This window comes from Poromitra crassiceps (genome assembly GCF_964638095.1).
Source record: "Poromitra crassiceps genome assembly, chromosome: 23".
NCBI classification, from domain to species: Eukaryota; Metazoa; Chordata; class Actinopteri; order Beryciformes; family Melamphaidae; genus Poromitra; species Poromitra crassiceps.
The window spans coordinates 9217668-9238746 of NC_139639.1; the positions used below are offsets into that span (position 1 = coordinate 9217668).

The window sequence follows — 21079 nt, forward strand, 5'->3', positions numbered from 1 at the left end:
ACATGATCGGGCTGTAAGGGCAGCGAGGGGGCGGGGTTAGACATGATTGGGCTGTAAGAGCAGCGAGGGGGCGGGGTTAGACATGATTGGGCTGTAAGGGCAGCGAGGGGGCGGGGTTAGACATGATTGGGCTGTAAGGGCAGCAAGGGGGCGGGGTTAGACATGATTGGGCTGTAAGGGCAGCAACAGGCCTATAAGAGTGATGTGAAGAAGTGATGTCATGTGTCCTGGTACAGAGACATGTCCTACCTGCTCTCCAGCAGTGCCTCCTCCACGTGGGACGTCCTGTCTCTGGAGGACAGCTCCAGGCTGTGCTGGCTCATGGCCGACAGGAACTTCAGGATCAGCTTGGTGCTTTCTGTCTTCCCCGCTCCGCTCTCACCGCTGCAGGACCACAAAACAACACGGGCACCGGTAAGACTAATATATATATACTGTACAGCATCCAACACCAGTAAGACTAATATATATATACTGTACAGCATCCAACACCAGTAAGACTAATATATACTGTACAGCATATACGAGCGGAATACCAAGTGTAAGCATTGCAAGTTCGGCCATTAATCTGCGCAGTCATTGCAAATGTGGCCATTAGCCGCCCTAATTACCCAATTAAAAAATCTGGCTCTGTTAGGTCACCTGCAGGGGGTGCTCTTTACACTTCCTGAAAGATTCAGCGTGATCACACATAAAATGGCATAGCTGTGGCCGAACACAATTTCTGCTCACACACTCACACACAGAGACTTTGCATTCTGATTATAGGGTAATAATAATAATAATACTAAGGATAATGATAATGATAATGATAATAATGATAATAATAATGATAATAATAATCGTCATCATCAGCACAGTGTTTATGGATGATCTCTTTCTTCTTCATCATGTGTTAACAGCTCACAGATCGTCTCCCTACAGCTTCTTCAACTTTTGGTCTTGTACATGTCTGTAGGTTGTTTGTACTTGAGTGTGTGTGTGTGTGTGTGTGTGTGTGTGTGTGTGTGTGTGTGTGTGTGTGTGCGTGTGTGTGTGTGTGTGTGTGCGTGTATGTGTATGTGGACTTGTACATGTCTGTAGGTTGTTTGTACTTGAGTGTGTGTGTGTGTGTGTGTGCGTGTGTGTGTGTTTGTGTGTGTGTGGACTTGTACATGTCTGTAGGTTGTTTGTACTTGAGTGTGTGTGTGTGTGTGTGTGCGTGTGTGTGTGTGTGTGTGTGTGTGTATGTGGACTTGTACATGTCTCTAGGTTGTTTGTACTTGAGTGTGTGTGTGTGTGTATGTGGACTTGTACATGTCTGTAGGTTGTTTGTACTTGAGTATGTGCCTGTGGCGTGTGTGTGTGTGTGTGCGTGTGTGTGTGTGTGCCTGTGGCCTGTGGCGTGTGTGTGTGTGTGTGTGTGTGTGTGTGTGCGTGTGTGTGTGTGTGCCTGTGGCCTGTGGCGTGTGTGTGTGTGTGTGTGTGTGTGTGTGCGTGTGTGTGTGTGTGCCTGTGGCCTGTGTGTGTGTGTGTGTGTGTGTGTGTGTGTGTGTGTGTGTGTGTGTGCCTGTGGCAGTCTCACCAGTTGAAACATGCGTGTTCAGAACAACAAAACACATCACAGGTCACATGTGAGTCAAGTGTTGATGACAGCGTTCGCCTCATGACTGACTGACAAACAAGCTTTTTCATGCATACCCCAATATACATTATACCAGCTATAAGCCTCAGCTCAGGCCATCATGGGAATCAGGGCAAACATTCCAGCGTTCAACCACTAGATGGCGCACTGCACAATGCAACCACACTGCAGGCTGCCTGTGTGTGATGCCTAGGTGCTGGTTACAGAGGTGCTCACAAGTCCTTTTTGCAAGTCTTTGGTCACAAGTCCAAGTGTCAAGTGAGGATGGATGAGTGTTGGACCATCTGCTGGATGCCGTCCAGTCATGTACTGTATTATCCTCTGTCCTTTATCTATTAGCATACAGTATCAGCATTGATTAGCTGACATTGTTATTAGTAGACTTTTCCTTAATGTTAATGTGCAAATAAATAAATAAATAAATAAATAAATAAATAAATAAAGATTGTTAGCAAGTCTCAAATCTCGAGTCCGAGTTGAGTCTCAAGATTTTTGAGTCCAAGTCTCAAGTCCAATCCTCATCTCTGGCTGGTTATTGTCTCTGCAGTGTAGCAGGATCCAGCCACACAACATGGATATAACCATGTTGTGTTGCCATGCAGGACCATGGCAACACAACACAGGTTTTCAACTGTCCTGTTTTCCCAGGACTAATGACTGGCCAGACTAGAGCTCTGTGTGTGACTGATCTGCACAGACTCACGCGGACACAGACACAAACTATCATGAAAGCAATGGTGTCCATGTTTTTATACACAATAAAACAACAGCTGTTTTAGTTTGAGAGCCAGCTGACAGAGTTTCTGTTCAATGCCATAAAGCCTCATAGGAACTAATCATGTCATATCTGCCAGATAATGTGATAACTTGTCAAAAAGTAATAAAAATAAATTGTATGTCTGGTATTATTATACGGGACAAAAATAGAAACACAACAGTTTTTTTGCTCTTATTTTTCATGAGTTGAAATAAAAGTTACAAAACTTTTTCTATGCACATAAAAGGCTTATAACTCATATTACAAATTTGTTTATGTGCAGTTTTATCTTGGAAAAGAAAAACACACATTTGTGGGGCACTGAGCTACTAGTCACATGACTAGGGCTACATAATACAGATATGCATTTTTCAAAGACCAGTGAGTATCTGGTGATAAAACGGCACATTTTAGAGTGGCCTTTTATTGTGAAAGTACCATCCGCAGGGATGATGTATTTTTGTAGGCTTACCCAGAAGTCTGTTTAATTAGACTTCCAACACATATAGAAGATCATTTTATGACATTTTGCTTAGTAATTACATCATCATTTGCTTCAAGCCTGCGTAGTATAGTAACGGCCTATTCCATCCTGGAGATAACATAGTATCATTCACAGTTTTGACTATCTGAAACTGTAAAACTATAAACTCTACTCTCGACAGACAGGCTGACGTTTCAAACAGCCTCTCTCTCGTCTGGCTCATAAATGACTCTGCATGTGTGGAATTGCTATTGTCTGCTCTCTCAACACCCTCATCACTGCTGGCGTTGTTGACATAGTTATTTACTGGATTGCAGACATTTTTCCACTCAAAAGTATCTATCATCTGAGCATCACATACAAAGACAGACACACTGTGACAGCAGCTAAACATGAGTTTGACATGGATTGTGGGGCTGTATGAAATTTGTACCTGCCTGCACGTCTTATTAGAGCCTTGCACAGACAGAAAGCATGCACAATAGATGCTTTTCAAAGCATCGTGTTGCTATGGGAACAGTTTCAAACCTAACTTACTTCCTGTCCGCTGTTGTGTTAGCAAACACTGCAACAGGAAGTAAAGCTAGGGGCAATTTAGAATGTTTATGGTGTCAAGTTAAAACCGTCTATATGAAATACAAGGTGTGACACAATAAAAGCGATAGCAAGATAGCAACATGTGACAACAGACAACAAGGCAAGTTGACTTCAGCACATGCAGACACAATAAAAGATTCATCCTTTCTTCTTTTCACTATTCTGCATATTTATATTTGATGGTTTTTCACTTTGTAATTGTACTTTGTCTGTGTTCTGTTTTGAGGGTGACTTCCTAACATCTATCAACGGACTATACAGATGAAAAGTACCCTAATGGCTAACTATGTTCATTAGTGTGCACTGTCCCTGTTAAATAAACCACTAAACCACTAGACTATTGTCCCAGTGGACGGAAAGGGGAAAAGAAGCTAGTTAGCAGTAGCACAGCGTAGCTCCAGTGAGAACCAGGTGACATGTTGTCTCCAAACAAACAAACAGCGCTTTATATCAGTGACAGGTTTATTCAGCCAGTCTGGCTCAGTGTGCTAACAACCAAGTCAGCTGACCGCACACACAGTCTGGCCAACTGACCTCACCCAGACACTTCAGGTCTGCTCCACTGCAGGAGAGCAGATTGTTGTTGGGTTAACTGCCTCGTATGTGTCAGGTATCAGAGGGCACATTATCTCATGCCTTCTGGTTCTGCTCTTCACTAACACGATTCTGGGCCAAAGTATTTGACTGGTACTCTAAAGCCTACAAAATAACCCTGCAGCCAGAGGCAGAACTCGCCATCTTCGGCTGCTCGGAGTCCTCACTGAACTTCCCTACAGCTGTGCAACAATCTCTGACATTGGGGGACAACAGTCGCCAAAAGACTCATTCTGAAGGAATGGAAGTCCTCCTCTTCACCTTCTTTTCAGGTGTGGCTGATGGACATGATCTCTGTTGTACAGATGGAGAAACTCAGGTCCCTGAGAACCAACACGCTTGCGAAGGTTCTCAACTATCTACTTCAACGAGGTTAAGAATGAGCAGTAACTGAGGTTAGGGGTGACGGTTGGCTCGCCCAGCTGATACCTCATGGACCCTTTGCGGGGGACCCCATGCACTTTTTTTTATAAGCACATATAACATTATGCGGCTGATAGCGCCATGTTGCAATGTTGATGCATGTGTGTTTGTTTTCCTTTCCTTTCCTGTGTCTGAGCCTGTTTGTATATTGTTCTCTTAAAAAAAATAAAAAAATAAAAAAAGCCTAGTATGTGGGAAAATGTACCTGGCAAAAAACCAATGTGATTGTGAAGTCATAACCCTAACAGCACCTGAGAGAAAAGTGACTGCTGTAAGAAAGTGCCTGCGTGAGCTCTCTCATTAACACCTCTACACCTGACTTCATTACTGGTTTGAAGACGCCTAAGGGCCTTCAAACTCACTAAAGGAACCATGTGACCTCTGAAAGGAAGCAAACACCAGGGAACACCAAAACTGCCCTAACACGGTTTACTCTGGAGCAGCAAGTTCAGACACACCGTGACGTCGACAGCTCACTGTGAAGCCCTCACACACCACTGACACTGACATTTAACATGAACCTGGCAACCCGCGCAGCCACACAGCGAGGCCCAGACTAGCCACGTTAATGATCCACCTGTAAAGCCTCCCTCAGAGACTAACAACACATGAAGAGTGCTAGAGGTTAGCCCCACAGAGGCTAACAACACATGAAGAGTGCTAGAGGTTAGCCCCACAGAGGCTAACAACACATGAAGAGTGCTAGAGGTTAGCCCCACAGAGGCTAACAACACATGAAGAGTGCTAGAGGTTAGCCCCACAGAGACTAACAACACATGAAGAGTGCTAGAGGTTAGCCCCACAGAGGCTAACAACACATGAAGAGTGCTAGAGGTTAGCCCCACAGAGGCTAACAACACATGAAGAGTGCTAGAGGTTAGCCCCACAGAGGCTAACAACACATGAAGAGTGCTAGAGGTTAGCCCCACAGAGGCTAACAACACATGAAGAGTGCTAGAGGTTAGCCCCACAGAGGCACATGAAGAGTGCTAGAGGTTAGCCCCACAGAGGCACATGCAGAGTGCTAGAGGTTAGCCCCACAGAGACTAACAACACATGAAGAGTGCTAGAGGTTAGCCCCACAGAGGCTAACAACACATGAAGAGTGCTAGAGGTTAGCCCCACAGAGGCTAACAACACATGAAGAGTGCTAGAGGCTAGCTCCACAGAGGCTAACAACACATGAAGAGTGCTAGAGGTTAGCCCCACAGAGGCACAGTGGACAGCAGAGTGCTAGAGGTTAGCCCCACAGAGGCACAGTGGACAGACTAACAACACATGAAGAGTGCTAGAGGTTAGCCCCACAGAGGCACAGTGGACAGCAGGAAACACATGAAGAGTGCTAGAGGTTAGCCCCACAGAGGCACAGTGGACAGCAGAGTGCTAGAGGTTAGCCCCACAGAGGCACAGTGGACAGCAGAGTGCTAGAGGTTAGCCCCACAGAGGCACAGTGGACAGCAGAGTGCTAGAGGTTAGCCCCACAGAGGCACAGTGGACAGCAGGAAACACAGAGGTTTCACACTACAGGCGTTGCTGGGGATGAAACATGTTGTAGTGGTCAGCTCAGCTGCCAGTGTGAAGATGTCAACCTGAATGTGAAGCTGGGAAACAGAACACATGATCATTCAACCTTTACTGGATGAATAGAGGTTGAAAAATAAATAACAGCAATGCAAAACCCATGCAATGCTAACAAAAACAAAACATGGACCAATAAACTAAATCACGAGTTTAGTTCTGAATTAATCTATTTGATGGACGGCCCAAAAGTAGAACAAAATTGTTTCTTCATCTTGGAGAAACAGCGTGAAGCAGGACACGCTCGACCGCTGGAGAAACAGCGTGTAGCAGGACACACTCGACCGCTGGGCCACAGCCTTGCTCTGCCGGCTCCCACAACCCCCCTGAGGGGCCCCAGGTCAACACACACACTACACACACACACTACACACACACACAGCACACAGACACACTGCACACACACACTGCACACACTACACACACACTACACACACACACACTGCACACAGACACTGCACACACACACACTGCACACAGACAGAGGGCCACTGGGAACAGCACTGGACCCTGTGACTGTGACGTCCAGGTTACTGTCAGAGGTCCTACTTTTTGACCCCGCTGTAATAATCAGACCTGGGATCTGTTGCTGTTCCTTAACATCCTCTGTCTCTTCACACTTTCCACTGCTAAGTCACCTAATAAAGCAGAGATGTTCTTCCTTACCTCTAATGAAGAGAAACATGTCACAGTGGGAGGTGTGAGGGAGTGAACCTGGACATTCCAACACCGTCAAAAATAATCTATTTAAATGATATTTCTTTCCCTGAGCAGAGTGAACTGTCACTCTGTCTCTGTTTTTCATGCTCAGTCTCCACAGGTGTTTGACGGGCCGGCTGACCGGCCCGCTGGGATCTCTGGAATGTTCCCTAATAGAAATATTTACCCTGACAGGGGGCAGCAGGTAAAATCTAATATCCTCCCCACAGCATTTTTTTAATTTTTTCCATCTCACTGAGATTGGGATCTCCATTTCAAGAGAACCCCAGAAGGAAAAAAGATCTGTCACGTTTCAGTAAGATACAGGACTAAACACTCTAAAATACATCACAAACATTACTGGAATTGTGCGATAGCTTTAAAATCATTGTTGAAATTGTTATGTCACTACAATATCTGTTTGCTTATTATCTGTCTGTTGCCACTCTTTTTTTTTTAGCCATAACTATAAAACTAACGGGGCAAGAAACTTAATTAAAAAATCAAAATGTTTGTAGGGTATGAGAGAGAGGGAATCTGATTGGTCTGATTGATGCAATGCCCAGAGTCTGGGCTGCGCGCTAAGAGCCGTGCAAGCGCTAAGTAGTGCTTGTATGACGATAGGCCTCACTATGGTTTCAGTGCGTATATCAAACCAAACTTATCAGGGTGACTTAAAAATCATATTTAAAACAGGAAATAAGGTCTAGGTAGGTTGTAAAAAAAAAACAGAATTCTCCCTTTAAGGTGCACGGTCCCAGAATCCAGCTTGCCAAGTCCAAAATGTCTGTGTGCAGTGTTTTAAAAACCAACAATTTATCTGACGAATGTGTCTTTTGTACAGCACTTTGGTAAAAAAGATGTCTGCTTTAGCTGTGCTTTAGAAATAAGGTTGAATTTGATGCATTAGCGGATGTAACCCAAACATGCAGTCAGTGTATAGAAGGTGGCTGACAGACAGAGAACAGGCTGTCTGGCTATAGGCTGGCTCTGTACAGCGTGATGTTGAGTGTGTGGACAGATGTTATGACAGGACTGGCTGCAGGTTCGAAGCTCCGCCTGGGAAAAAGAGGTCAGAGACGACCGGTGCTATGTGTAGAATTGATAAACATCAATATATTATTGTCAAATGAATAGCGCTAATAACCATAAATAAATGAGACCATGCCGGAGACGACTATGCTAGTCTCTATCTTACAGGAGTATTGTTAGTTCTGTTTCTCCACATTATGACTACATTTCCCAGAAGCCCCATTGCTTCCCATTGAGGATGATCAATGCTGCGTTCGATTAGAGGTTGGAAATCCCCAAATCCTACTAGGAAAAGAAAAACACCGCGTCAACTTATATTTCCTATCCAGAAACTGGGGTATGATTTCTCCCCCAGTTGATCCCAGTTCGTCATTTGACGTAATTTCAACATGGCCGCCCACATCGTATACGGTGAGAGAAATAAGATCGGCAATTGACAATTTACTATGCTATCATTCAGACCAACTAGCATACCAATAAAGTCGTTAAACCCATACAATTTAACGTTAATGTTATTAGCTGTTAGCTGTCTAATACGTTCAGGCGGTGTCTCGTCATACTGTAGATGCATGGTCAATGGGTCAGCATGGGGGAAATCCCCCCGTTCTTCCCATTCAGCATAGTTAGCATTTAGCTGCTAGCCCAGCCCAGGCAGTACACGCACATCTGAAAACAGACGTCTATGTACCTGCTCTTGAATCCCCAATCCTGTAGTGTAGAGCCGCAGCACGTTACGCTGGTGAGTCAGCCCATTGATATATACTGTATGGGGGGTTTTCTCCCGCTGTCCTACCATTCGTCCTACTGACACAACGATACAGGAAGTAACATTTTGTGGGCGTTCCCGGTTCCCACACAGACCGACTGTATCTACAGCTGACGCATCAATGTTTTTCCCACTTGTATCTCGAGCGCTTGTAGGTCAGAGATGATGCGTTTCCCACTTCCCACTTCCCACCTCACATGTAGCTCATTTCATGTTGAGTTTTGCTTTAAAGCGGGCCTGAATAGAACGCAGTGTCAGTGGTACTTTTTGATTTAATTGCATGCTCTAAAAAGTTATTAGTTATGTGTCTAATCTCAGGCCGCCGTATACTCATGTCTCAAAATGAGTGTGGGAAGTGTGGTTCTGGAGGGTCTAAAGCTGCAGGGTCTTAATGAGCCAGCAGTGTCAGTTCTCCTTCTGGCTTCAATTGGACTTTTACCTTCCACACATCATAATACCAGTGAAGAGTCTGGTACTTTCTGTTCTGTTCTGTTCAGCAGGCAGCAGTGCACTGATATCATAGCTAAGGGTTCATGTTTGTTTCTTTGTTTGTTTGTAACTAAGAAAAGTGTTTTGGGGGTGACGTTATAGCTGAAGAGAAGCTGTGAATTCAAACAGACACATCTCAGCAGCGGCTGGTTCCAGCAGACTGTGAGAAAGAGATTGGATGTAAGTTGAAAGGGCTCAGAGAGTGTAACTCATTTAAAGTGCTCAGACCAGAGGAGTGGAGGCCAGACCTGAAAGAGCCTGTGAAATGCAACTCATTTAAAACACACCTGGAAGCAGGCCAACCTGGCCAGACTACGACTCAGAGAGGTGGGAGGGAGAGAGAGAGAGAGAGGGAGGGAGAGAGAGGGAGGGAGAGAGAGGGAGGGAGAGAGAGAGAGAGAGAGAGAGGGAGAGAGAGGGAGGGAGGGAGAGAGAGGGAGGGAGAGAGGGAGAGAGAGAGAGAGAGAGGGAGAGGGAGGGAGAGAGAGAGGGAGGGAGGGAGAGAGAGAGAGAGAGAGAGGGAGGGAGAGAGGGAGGGAGAGAGAGAGAGAGAGGGGGAGGGAGGGAGAGGGAGGGAGGGAGAGAGAGAGAGGGAGAGGGTTAAACAGCCACACAGCACCCTGCCTTTGTGTTAATCTCTGGCTCTCCACAGGGTGCTGCCACCCAAGGTGCAGGAAGGAGGGTGTGTGGGCCTCCCTCACTGCTGAGTCCAACAAGATCCACAAGCCAGGGAGGAGAAACCACATGAGAGGAGAGAGGAGAGGAGAGGAGGTCGCCTGATTTGATACAGTGTAAAAAATATACAGTATACAAATATATATACACAAGTATATATATACAAGTATATGTATATATATATATATATATGAACTAGAGCTTCATCATTTAAATGGACTGGAGTTCACTACTGCATCCACCAGGCTGCCCTACAGAGGCTGAGGTAAACTGCAGCAATTATTAAAACTTTAGTCGCCCGGGGCCGGTTGCACCAAGTGGTCTTAACTACGCCTGGTCGTAACTCCTACGTCGGTCTTAGTTAAGACCAGTCTTTAGAGTGGATTTACGCCTGTTGCACCAACAGGGCTTACGTCTGGTCTTAACTACGCTGGTCGTAGCAATGCGCGTCCATGTGAATTGCCGGGGAATGCCCCCTGATTGGGCCAAAAATGTGCCTCGCGCCGTCACCCACTACTGTATGTGCGTCACTACACCCTCCCTCCTCCCACCCCCATCCTCCTGTGAAAACTCCGGGGGGGAAATGGCGGCGGCGATTAGTCCCAGGCAGTCTGAATGAAATTGAATGTAACGTTCCCAATTCTATGTATTCAATTCTAAAAAACGACCCTCAACATTTGGGAAGGCTAAGCCACACAACTAGTTCGTTATAATCGAACGTCATGCTCCGAAGGTGACTTTACGACGATGAGGACGGTAAGGACTCAATTACAGCAGGTCTCCGCTGAGACTACCACGGAGATCTCTGTTACAGGCAGACACTTCATTACGCCTCCTCCTGACCAGAGTTACGCCTGGGCGTAGTGAAAAGAACCACTTGGTGCAACTGGCCCCTGGTCTCATATTCACACTCAAAATATGAATGTGTAACCATACAAAAAAACAAGTTGAATTCCTGATTCTTACAATGTGTTTCTTCAGTGCAACCAAAGAGGGGAAATCAATATGAAGCGCACCACATGCCTGCATCTCATTTATTCAGGAACAGAGAAGAAGAAAATAAACTCTTGTGCTTCCTGGTCTAAAGACTTGAGCTCAGTGGCATCTCACTGCTGTCTGTCTCTGTTATGAATGCAATGCAAAACAGATCAGATCACAGATCAGATCACATCTAACTCCTGCAAGGCAGTAATAAACAAACAGCGATGACAGTCACAAACCCACAAGGTCAGCTTGGCAAGTACCTGCTACTATCACGTTGCACTTTTTAGGGGCCTTCAAATGGTTATTTTTGACATTTCAAAGTATCTTTGAGCTCTGGCAGAGCTCAAAGATACAAATGATATCAGTTGGTAAGAGCTAGAAAGGAGTTTTAGAAGTACTTGAAAGCCATCAAAGTTTGTTTATGTTTTGAAGGGCCTTTAACACCTTTAACCAAGACGGTCAAATGTAATTCGCATCCCATCCTGCTCTCTTCCTCTGCTGTGATCTATGTCTTCCCCTGGTCAGAGTTCAGCCAAATGTAGTATCTGGCAACACAGAGGCCTCCTAAGAGAGGTCCTCCCAGGTATGTAGTGTGCCTGCCTGCCTGCCTGAGGACTCCTGTGACCCCAGATGCCTGAGTAATTAACATGGCTGGGGAGTCTTGAGTTTGACCTTAGGACAGCCTCTGGGGTCAAGAGGTCATGGACGCACGGGGGGGGAGGTGCTGCAGGGTAACACCATGAACTGAGAGGGTTTGGTATTCAATCAAAAGTTGGTTGTTTTCCCAGAAGCCACTGCAGCAGCAGCAGCAGCCAGTCAGAACAGCTTCACTCTCCACGCTGCACCGCACAACCCCATGGTGTAAACACCTCATTTAGCTCATGTCTTCAAAGCTTTAGTGAGAATTCAGACAAAGAGCTGAGATACTTGTTTCCAATACAGTTTCATTTGTTTCAGATGTTTTCTAAGGCAGAGCTTCTCAAACCTTTTCCACACCAAAGACCCCTAAACTGACGCAACTTAGACCTCGGACCCCTAAACTGACGCAAACTAGACCTCGGACCCCCATTTGATAACATGTTGTCCCAGGGCCTTTCTCCAAAGCAGTGGACATCTTTAGTAACCCTGAAGACAGTATCTGATAGGCCTTTCTCTAAAGAAGAGGAACAAGGAAACCTGGGACCAGCTGGAAACACCATCAACAGGGGAACAAGCAGCACAGTTGGAAATCAGCTTTGATCTGAAAGTACACATGATATATAAACCACACTTTTCAAACATGGCTGCATCAGCAAACTAAGCTTTTATGGACGTATATATATATATATACGGCTAAATCCTTCGGGTGGATTGAGGTATAAAGCTCAGATGTGGGATCAGCCAATAAATTAACTGGGAAATGTAAAATAAACGTCTGGATCTCCTGTTTATTGCTTTATTATACAGAGAAAAACCTCCCACGGCTGCGTTTGCTGCGCTCTCTGGCAGGTCTGGAGATCTTCCAGTAGTTCACAACGAGTTCCTGCTGAAGTCTGCAGCAGAAACCCAGCGGGGGTCTCCATTAAAATCATGTGGCTTGAAGTAGGCAGGTATCCGCATCGCTGAACATGCAAAGTGGCATTCACGGCAGTTAATGAGCACATGCCTTGTATTACAGCTACACTGCCTCACTGGCTATAGTGCTGCCTCCCACTCGTTACAGCTACACTGCCTCACTGGCTATAGTGCCGCCTCCCACTCGTTACAGCTACACTGCCTCACTGGTTATAGTGCCGCCTCCCACTCGTTACAGCTACACTGCCTCACTGGCTATAGTGCCGCCTCCCCCTCGTTACAGCTACACTGCCTCACTGGTTATAGTGCCGCCTCCCACTCGTTACAGCTACACTGCCTCACTGGCTATAGTGCTGCCTCCCCCTCGTTACAGCTACACTGCCTCACTGGTTATAGTGTTGCCTCCCACTCGTTACAGCTACACTGCCTCACTGGCTATAGTGCCGCCTCCCACTCGTTACAGCTACACTGCCTCACTGGTTATAGTGTTGCCTCCCACTCGTTACAGCTACACTGCCTCACTGGTTATAGTGCTGCCTCCCCCTCGTTACAGCTACACTGCCTCACTGGTTATAGTGTTGCCTCCCACTCGTTACAGCTACACTGCCTCACTGGTTATAGTGCCGCCTCCCCCTCGTTACAGCTACACTGCCTCACTGGTTATAGTGCCGCCTCCCACTCGTTACAGCTACACTGCCTCACTGGTTATAGTGCTGCCTCCCACTCGTTACAGCTACACTGTCTCACTGGCTATAGTGCCGCCTCCCACTCGTTACAGCTACACTGTCTCACTGGCTATAGTGCCGCCTCCCCCTCGTTACAGCTACACTGTCTCACTGGCTATAGTGCCGCCTCCCACTCGTTACAGCTACACTGCCTCACTGGTTATAGTGCCGCCTCCCCCTCGTTACAGCTACACTGCCTCACTGGCTATAGTGCTGCCTCCCCCTCGTTACAGCTACACTGCCTCACTGGCTATAGTGCCGCCTCCCACTCGTTACAGCTACACTGCCTCACTGGTTATAGTGCCGCCTCCCCCTCGTTACAGCTACACTGCCTCACTGGTTATAGTGCCGCCTCCCCCTCGTTACAGCTACACTGCCTCACTGGTTATAGTGCTGCCTCCCCCTCGTTACAGCTACACTGCCTCACTGGTTATAGTGCCGCCTCCCACTCGTTACAGCTACACTGCCTCACTGGTTATAGTGCCGCCTCCCACTCGTTACAGCTACACTGCCTCACTGGTTATAGTGCTGCCTCCCACTCGTTACAGCTACACTGCCTCACTGGTTATAGTGCCGCCTCCCACTCGTTACAGCTACACTGCCTCACTGGTTATAGTGCCGCCTCCCACTCGTTACAGCTACACTGCCTCACTGGTTATAGTGCTGCCTCCCACTCGTTACAGCTACACTGCCTCACTGGTTATAGTGTCGCCTCCCACTCGTTACAGCTACACTGCCTCACTGGTTATAGTGCTGCCTCCCCCTCGTTACAGCTATGCTGCCTCACTGGCTATAGTGCCGCCTCCCCCTCGTTACAGCTACACTGCCTCACTGGTTATAGTGCCGCCTCCCACTCGTTACAGCTACACTGCCTCACTGGTTATAGTGTCGCCTCCCCCTCGTTACAGCTACACTGCCTCACTGGCTATAGTGTCGCCTCCCCCTCGTTACAGCTACACTGCCTCACTGGTTATAGTGCTGCCTCCCACTCGTTAAAGCTACACTGCCTCACTGGCTATAGTGTCGCCTCCCCCTCATTACAGCTACACTGCCTCACTGGTTATAGTGCTGCCTCCCCCTCGTTACAGCTACACTGCCTCACTGGCTATAGTGTCGCCTCCCCCTCGTTACAGCTACACTGCCTCACTGGTTATAGTGCCGCCTCCCACTCGTTACAGCTACACTGCCTCACTGGCTATAGTGCCGCCTCCCACTCGTTACAGCTACACTGCCTCACTGGCTATAGTGTCGCCTCCCCCTCGTTACAGCTACACTGCCTCACTGGTTATAGTGCCGCCTCCCCCTCGTTACAGCTACACTGCCTCACTGACTGCCTCACTGACTATAGTGCCGCCTCCCCCTCGTTACAGCTACACTGCCTCACTGGCTATAGTGCTGCCTCCCCCTCGTTACAGCTACACTGCCTCACTGGCTATAGTGCCGCCTCCCCCTCGTTACAGCTACACTGCCTCACTGGCTATAGTGTCGCCTCCCACTCGTTTTGAGCAGCTCCCGTTTCACTCGCCTCTCTCTGCCTGGATCTGATCTGGATCTGATTACACACATCCCTAAATCCGACCCGAAAGCTTCCTGCCCCGCCTGGAAGTGCCAACTTGCAATTTATAGCTCCTCACACACAACACACACAGACATACACACACACAGACCTACACACACAGACACACACACACACACACACACACACACACACACACACACACACACACACACACACACACACACACCATGAAGTGATCCTTTCTCATGGGGGTGAAGGTGGCATGTAACATGTTTTATGAGCGTTCTCTTGGTGTTGGAGGAGGGGGGTGGACAGCTTTGTAAAGCAGACCACGTACTGAGGCAGCTGGGCACGACTTGTAGCTTTGTGCTGTTCTTCAACTGGAAGATTGTGTTTAGTCAGTCAGTCCTTTCATCTGAAGAAGAGTTATGACAGCACGGTGGTTCAGTGGTTAGCACTGTTGCCTCACACTAAGAAGGCCCCGGGTTCGAACCCCGCCGGTCCGTCCCAGGTCCTTTCTGTGTGGAGTTTACATGTTCTCCCTGTGGTCGTGTGGGTTTCCTCCTAACATCAAAGACTGTGTGTCTCTGAGCAACATCCCAAAAAACAAACTCCTACTTACACACTGCCACCACCTGTAATACATACTAATGAGTTAATTAAAGAGTGTTAATTAAAGAGCCATACGCATTACATCCTCCACAGGTGAGGTGTGTCAGACTGACAGGTGAGGTGTGACAGACTGACAGGTGAGGTGTGTCAGACTGACAGGTGAGGTGTGTCAGACTGACAGGTGAGGTGTGTCAGACTGACAGGTGAGGCGTGACAGACTGACAGGTGAGGTGTGTCAGACTGACAGGTGAGGTGTGTCAGACTGACAGGTGAGGTGTGTCAGACTGACAGGTGAGGTGTGACAGACTGACAGGTGAGGTGTGTCAGACTGACAGGTGAGGTGTGTCAGACTGACAGACTCAATGGTGATGACTCACCACTGTCACCTCACATTTATCATCAAAGAGCGGCGGTGCTTAAAGGATAAGCTCACACAAAAATGAGAATTCATTCATTATCTCCTAACCGCCGTGACGACGGGAAGGACGGTGAAGTTTTTAGTCCACAAAACATTTGTGGAGTTTCACAGCAAAACACTCGAGGAGCATATTGAAGTGGATGGTGACCAACTTTCAAAAGTAAATGGTAAATGGCCTGCATTTATATAGCGCTTTTATCCAAAGTGCTTCACAATCAGTAGGTACATTCACACAGACATTCATGCACTGATGGCGGCACGTTACCACGCAGGGTGCTGTCACAGCCATCGGGAGCAATTTGGGGTTCAGTATCTTGCCCAAGGACACTTCAACATGCGGACTGGAGGAGGCGGGGATCGAACCACCGACCTCTTTTCATCCAAAGCGATTAGTGGATGACCCGCTCTACCTCCTGAGCTATGTGGTGGTTTGTCCCGTCTGGCCTGGCTGCCTCATGTGTTGCTGTTGTCATGGAAAAACCACACAACTGCTGTTAGTCTTTTCTATTTCTCTTACTTGAACAGCTTTCATTAACCCATTGATACCTGATGCAGCATTTGACACACAAATGAGGGATATACACGCAAATGCTGCATCAGGTATCAATGGGTTAAAATGTCTTTAGTGTGTTTTCATGGCATTTGGTAGCCTGGAAACCTTACAAAGCTCTGTTGTATATTCTCAAAAATACATGAGAGAAAACGAGACATTTCCTCCTTCAGAACTTTTTTCAGTTCAGTTTCAGTGCAGAAAGAAAACAAACCTGGGGGAAATGAGGTGTCAAAGTATTCAGACGGCTGCTTTTGATCCGACACTAACAATGTGCCACCGTGAGCAGAATGGCAGCATTGTGTGTCTGACCGTGTCATGTTTGTGTTTGCTGTGCACGCCTGCGCCATATATCCCTCCTCCACACAGACCAACACATGTTTGTGTTTGCTGTGCACGCCTGCACCATATATCCCTCCTCCACACAGACCAACACATGTTTGTGTTTGCTGTGCACGCCTGCACCGTATATCCCTCCTCCACACAGACCAACATGCAGGTCAGACAAAACACTTGCTATCTTCTATATGAGGTGTTGCTCTATTCTCTGTTCATTGTGACTGGAGACACTGAGGCACAGAAAGCTGCTAGAAGCACTTTCTCCCACATGAAAATAACAATAGGATATAACCGCTACCTGATCCTGTCCATCAAGATGACTGACAGGTGTTGGGGCAGGAACCTGAGGGAGAGGAGGGCGGGGCTAACAATATACTTCCTGCCTCAAGGTGAAAAGTTGCATATTGTCGAAAAAAGAAAGTCACATGAAGGACAACAGACAGACAGACAGACAGACAGACACAGACAAGAAAGACAGACAGACAGACAGACACACAGACACACAGACAGACAGACAGACAGACAGACAGACACACACACAGACAAGAAAGACAGACAGACAGACACACACACACACACACACAGACAAGAAAGACAGACAGACAGACAGATAAAGTTTAGTTACAAAGTTAGTAACAAACTACCTCATGACCTACTTTCATGGTTCTTCACATGCCTGAAATAGCCAGGCTCACTTTAAGGACACACACATGTGTCTCTCATTACCCACAAAGCCCCTGGTTTGCTTAAGTGGCCATCGATGCTGTAAAGTCACACCGGTTAATCTGACCCAGCGTGTTGTGACTCGCCCGCCTGACCCCCTGACTTTAATATGTGACACCTGTGTGTGACTGCCTTTAATATCCTCACACACACAGACACACACACACGCACACACACAGACGCACACACACAGATGCACACACAGAGACGCACACACACACACGCACACAAACGCGCACACACACAAACACACACGCGCACACACACAAACACACACGCGCACACACGCGCATGCACGCATACACGCACATTTTCCCCAACTCAGACTTTCCTGACTGCTCCAAGGATTCAAACCAGCGACCCTCCAGTCTCGACTTGACTCGCCACATATTCAGTTCACATGTGTGACTGTGCCTGGAGCCTCAGTCTATCACTGACGCAGCACTTCACTACAGACAGAGACACACGCACAAGGACATCTTCACTATCTGCTTTCAGCTCAATTGGGACAAAATATGATAATTTCTAAAATGGTAAAAATAAGTGTGGCATTTTTTAAGCCTTCCGTCTGTCTGAGAACACAATGCAGCCGGGCAGACGTTCCTGTGTGTGTGTGTGTGTGTGTGTGTGTGTGTGTGTGTGTGTGTGTGTGTGTGTGTGTGTGTGTGTGTGTGTGTGTGTGTGTGTGTGTGTGCGTGTGCGTGTGTCTGTCTGTCTGAGAACACAATGCAGCCGTGAAAGTCCAACAGCTTCAATCAAACAGGAAGGATGTGAGGAAGGAAACCAGCCCACACAGGATGGCGATAGGAAGAGAGAGTGTTCCTGTGTGTGTGTGTGTGTGCGTGTGTGTGTGTGTGTGTGTGTGTGTGTGTGTGTGCGTGTGTGTGTGCGTGTGTGTGTGTATGTGCGTGTGTGTGTGTGTGTGTGTGTGTGTGCGTGTGTGTGTGTGTGTGTGTGTGTGTTGTGCTGAGATTCTCAGAGCTTCAGCCAACACTGACCGGGGAACTTGAAACTTGATCAAAGTGTCTGGCTTACTGAGGGGAGAGCCATCAAAGAGGTTAAGTCCACAATGGTTTATTCAAATAGCCAATTAAAAGGCTTGATGTAACTCTTAACTGACAAGCATGCTAGGCTAGCCCCTCAGTCGTATGGAGCAAGGCACTGATACCCTAACCATGTGAGTAGTAACACCATCGACAAGTCACCATCACAGTCTATGAACTTGAAAGGGAGGTGTGGCTGATTTGGTTTCATAGCTCCGCAAAGTTGTACAAAGTTTATTTGAAAGACGTTACGATTGTCCCCGAACGAGGCCAGAATTATTACAAATATCCCGGACGAGCCCCCAATTGTTACAGACGTGTTCGCAAAGATGTTCCAAAGACAGGCTGTGAGTCACCCACCTGATGAGCACACACTGGTTCTGTGCCCTCTTCCACAGCGAGCGGTAGCACTCGTTAGCGATGGCGTAGATGTGCGGGGCGATCTCTCCCAGGTGGTGCCGGCTGTACAGCTCCACGGCCGGCCGCTCGTACAGCGCCGGGATGGCCTGGTACGGGTTCACCGCCGCCAGGATGGAGCCGATGTACGTCTGCCACGGAGAGGAGACAACAGGAAATATGTGTTTTAGATATTTACATAAGTATGTGATGAAACAATGTCGCAAAGGATTAAAATATCAATCTGAATACAGGAGTAGAGCTGCTGCTCCTTCCCGTAGAGAGGAGCCAGTTGAGGTGGTTCGGGGCATCTGGTAAGGATGCCACCTGGTCGCCTCCCTAGGGAGGTGTTCCAGGCACGTCCAGCTGGGAGGAGAGATGATATCTCCACGCTGGCCTGGGAACGCCTCGGGATCCCCCAGTCAGAGCTGGCTAATGTGGTAAGTTTGGGGTCCCCTGCTGGTACTGCTACCTCCACGACCCGATCCAGAACAATGTGTGAACCCTCAATTATACACATGATGTAAAAATGTGCCTTGTATTCAAATAAACAAATTTACAGATGACAATTATTACCTTGGCATTGGCTTTAGAGCTGGATGATAATTCCATATTATCGTTTATCGTCTTTCGGTGGAATCATATCGCGATGAATCCGATATGAAGATATTTTCATATCGTGACACACATTTCTGCTAATTAAATTGATGTCCAGCAAATTTTACTTAAAAACTGATGAAATGAGGTATGGTAGGAATATTATTTGAATATAACAGGACACATAACAGCAATGATAAACAGCCCAAGTATGTAAGCTCAGCCAAACACAAGCTCTCCTTCAGCAGGTTCTGAGCTTGAGTCAGGAAAGCTCAGCAGTGCCACACTGACCTTCTGTGTTTATTTCTCTCCACAAAGTTAAGTTGACTGAATGATCGCTTCATATTTCAAAGTTCAAAGCAGCACAAAGCAAAGTGCTGAAATAGAAGCTTGTGCAGCCAGAGGACTTGGAAGCTGTGGCAGTGCTGCGGCGGTGACTAATGGATAATAGACGGCGTTGGAAAAAGGCAGCAGCACGTCAGCAGCAGCACGTCAGCAGCAGCACGTCAGGAGCACATCAGCAGCACGTCAGCAGCAGCACGTCAGCAGCACGTCAGGAGCACATCAGCAGCACGTCAGCAGCAGCACGTCAGGAGCACGTCAGCAGCAGCACATCAGGAGCACGTCAGCAGCACGTCAGGAGCACGTCAGCAGCACGTCAGGAGCACGTCAGCAGCACGTCAGGAGCACGTCAGCAGCATGTCAGGAGCACGTCAGCAGCACGTCAGCAGCAGCACGTCAGGAGCATGTCAGCAGCACGTCAGCAGCACGTCAGGTCAGGAGGACGTCAGCAGCACGTCAGGTCAGCAGCACGTCAGCAGCACGTCAGGAGCACCTCAGCAGCACGCGTGTGAGGAAACAACTGTGTGTTTGGATGTTTCTATCGCCGGCTAGTTAGCTAATCTAGCTCTATCTTGAGTTGAGCTATGTGGCACATGTGTGCAGCTGCTGGACAGAGCCATGATCTGTTTGGAGACCAATAATAAGGAAAACTAACACTCACATTTACAGAAAAAAACCCCATCAGTCATCATCACATAATGTGTTTTCTTTAATCTGGTGGAAGCATTTGTCAAACAAAGGTGAAATAACACAGATATGAGGGTTTATAGTGGGACTTACCCTGTCTGCCCCATTCACTTCAATACAACTGGCCCCAATTAGCCTTTTTCACTTCCCACCCAATTCACCCATTTCGTGTCTAAAATGCAGGATGTAACACAGGTGCAAGCAAAACGGTAAGGAGGGCCCCGACACTGGCTCACCAAATGGATTGGAAGTTGGAAACCCTCGTTAATGTTCTGCTTGCGCCTGGGTGAATGGGTGGGAACTGGGAAGTGAAAAAAGGCGAATGCAAAATAATTCAAACACTGTGACATGAGTCAAGTCTCATCCTTCTGTTATAGGGTCCTTGGCTGTTGGGTTCTCGATGAAAAGTTTGAAGAGTTACAAAGGTTAGGAATGTGTAAAAACACTAAATGCTTCGCTGTGTGAGACCGTTAAGATGCAGTAACACGTCTACCATCTTGTCAAAAAACACATCATTAATTGAGAAGTGTTTCATTAGCGGTGTCTCTCTGAAGATACAGGCAGAGGAACAGTGTGGAGAGGGAAGGTGTCTCTCTGAAGATACAGGCAGAGGAACAGTGTGGAGAGAGAAGGCTGTGAAGATACAGGCAGAGGAACAGTGTGGAGAGGGAAGGCTGTGGAGATACAGGCAGAGGAACAGTGTGGAGAGGGAAGGCTGTGTGAAGATACAGGCAGAGGAACAGTGTGGAGAGGGAAGGCTGTGAAGATACAGGCAGAGGAACAGTGTGGAGAGGGAAGGCTGTGTGAAGATACAGGCAGAGGAACAGTGTGGAGAGGAGGTGTCTCTCTGAAGATACAGGCAGAGGAACAGT

General features: G+C 47.5%; 1 protein-coding gene across 1 annotated transcript in view; it reads right to left on the reverse strand.

The window, feature by feature from the left end:
• The window catches only part of myo10 (myosin X), a 161661-nt gene that overhangs the window by 50136 nt on the left and 90446 nt on the right, over positions 1-21079 (reverse strand). The window contains exons 4-5 of the mRNA XM_083659343.1: positions 18546-18733; positions 250-384 (exon numbers count right to left, since the gene is read on the reverse strand). Coding sequence (XP_083515469.1) covers positions 250-384; positions 18546-18733 — 323 coding nt within the window. The remainder of the gene's footprint in view (positions 1-249; positions 385-18545; positions 18734-21079) is intronic.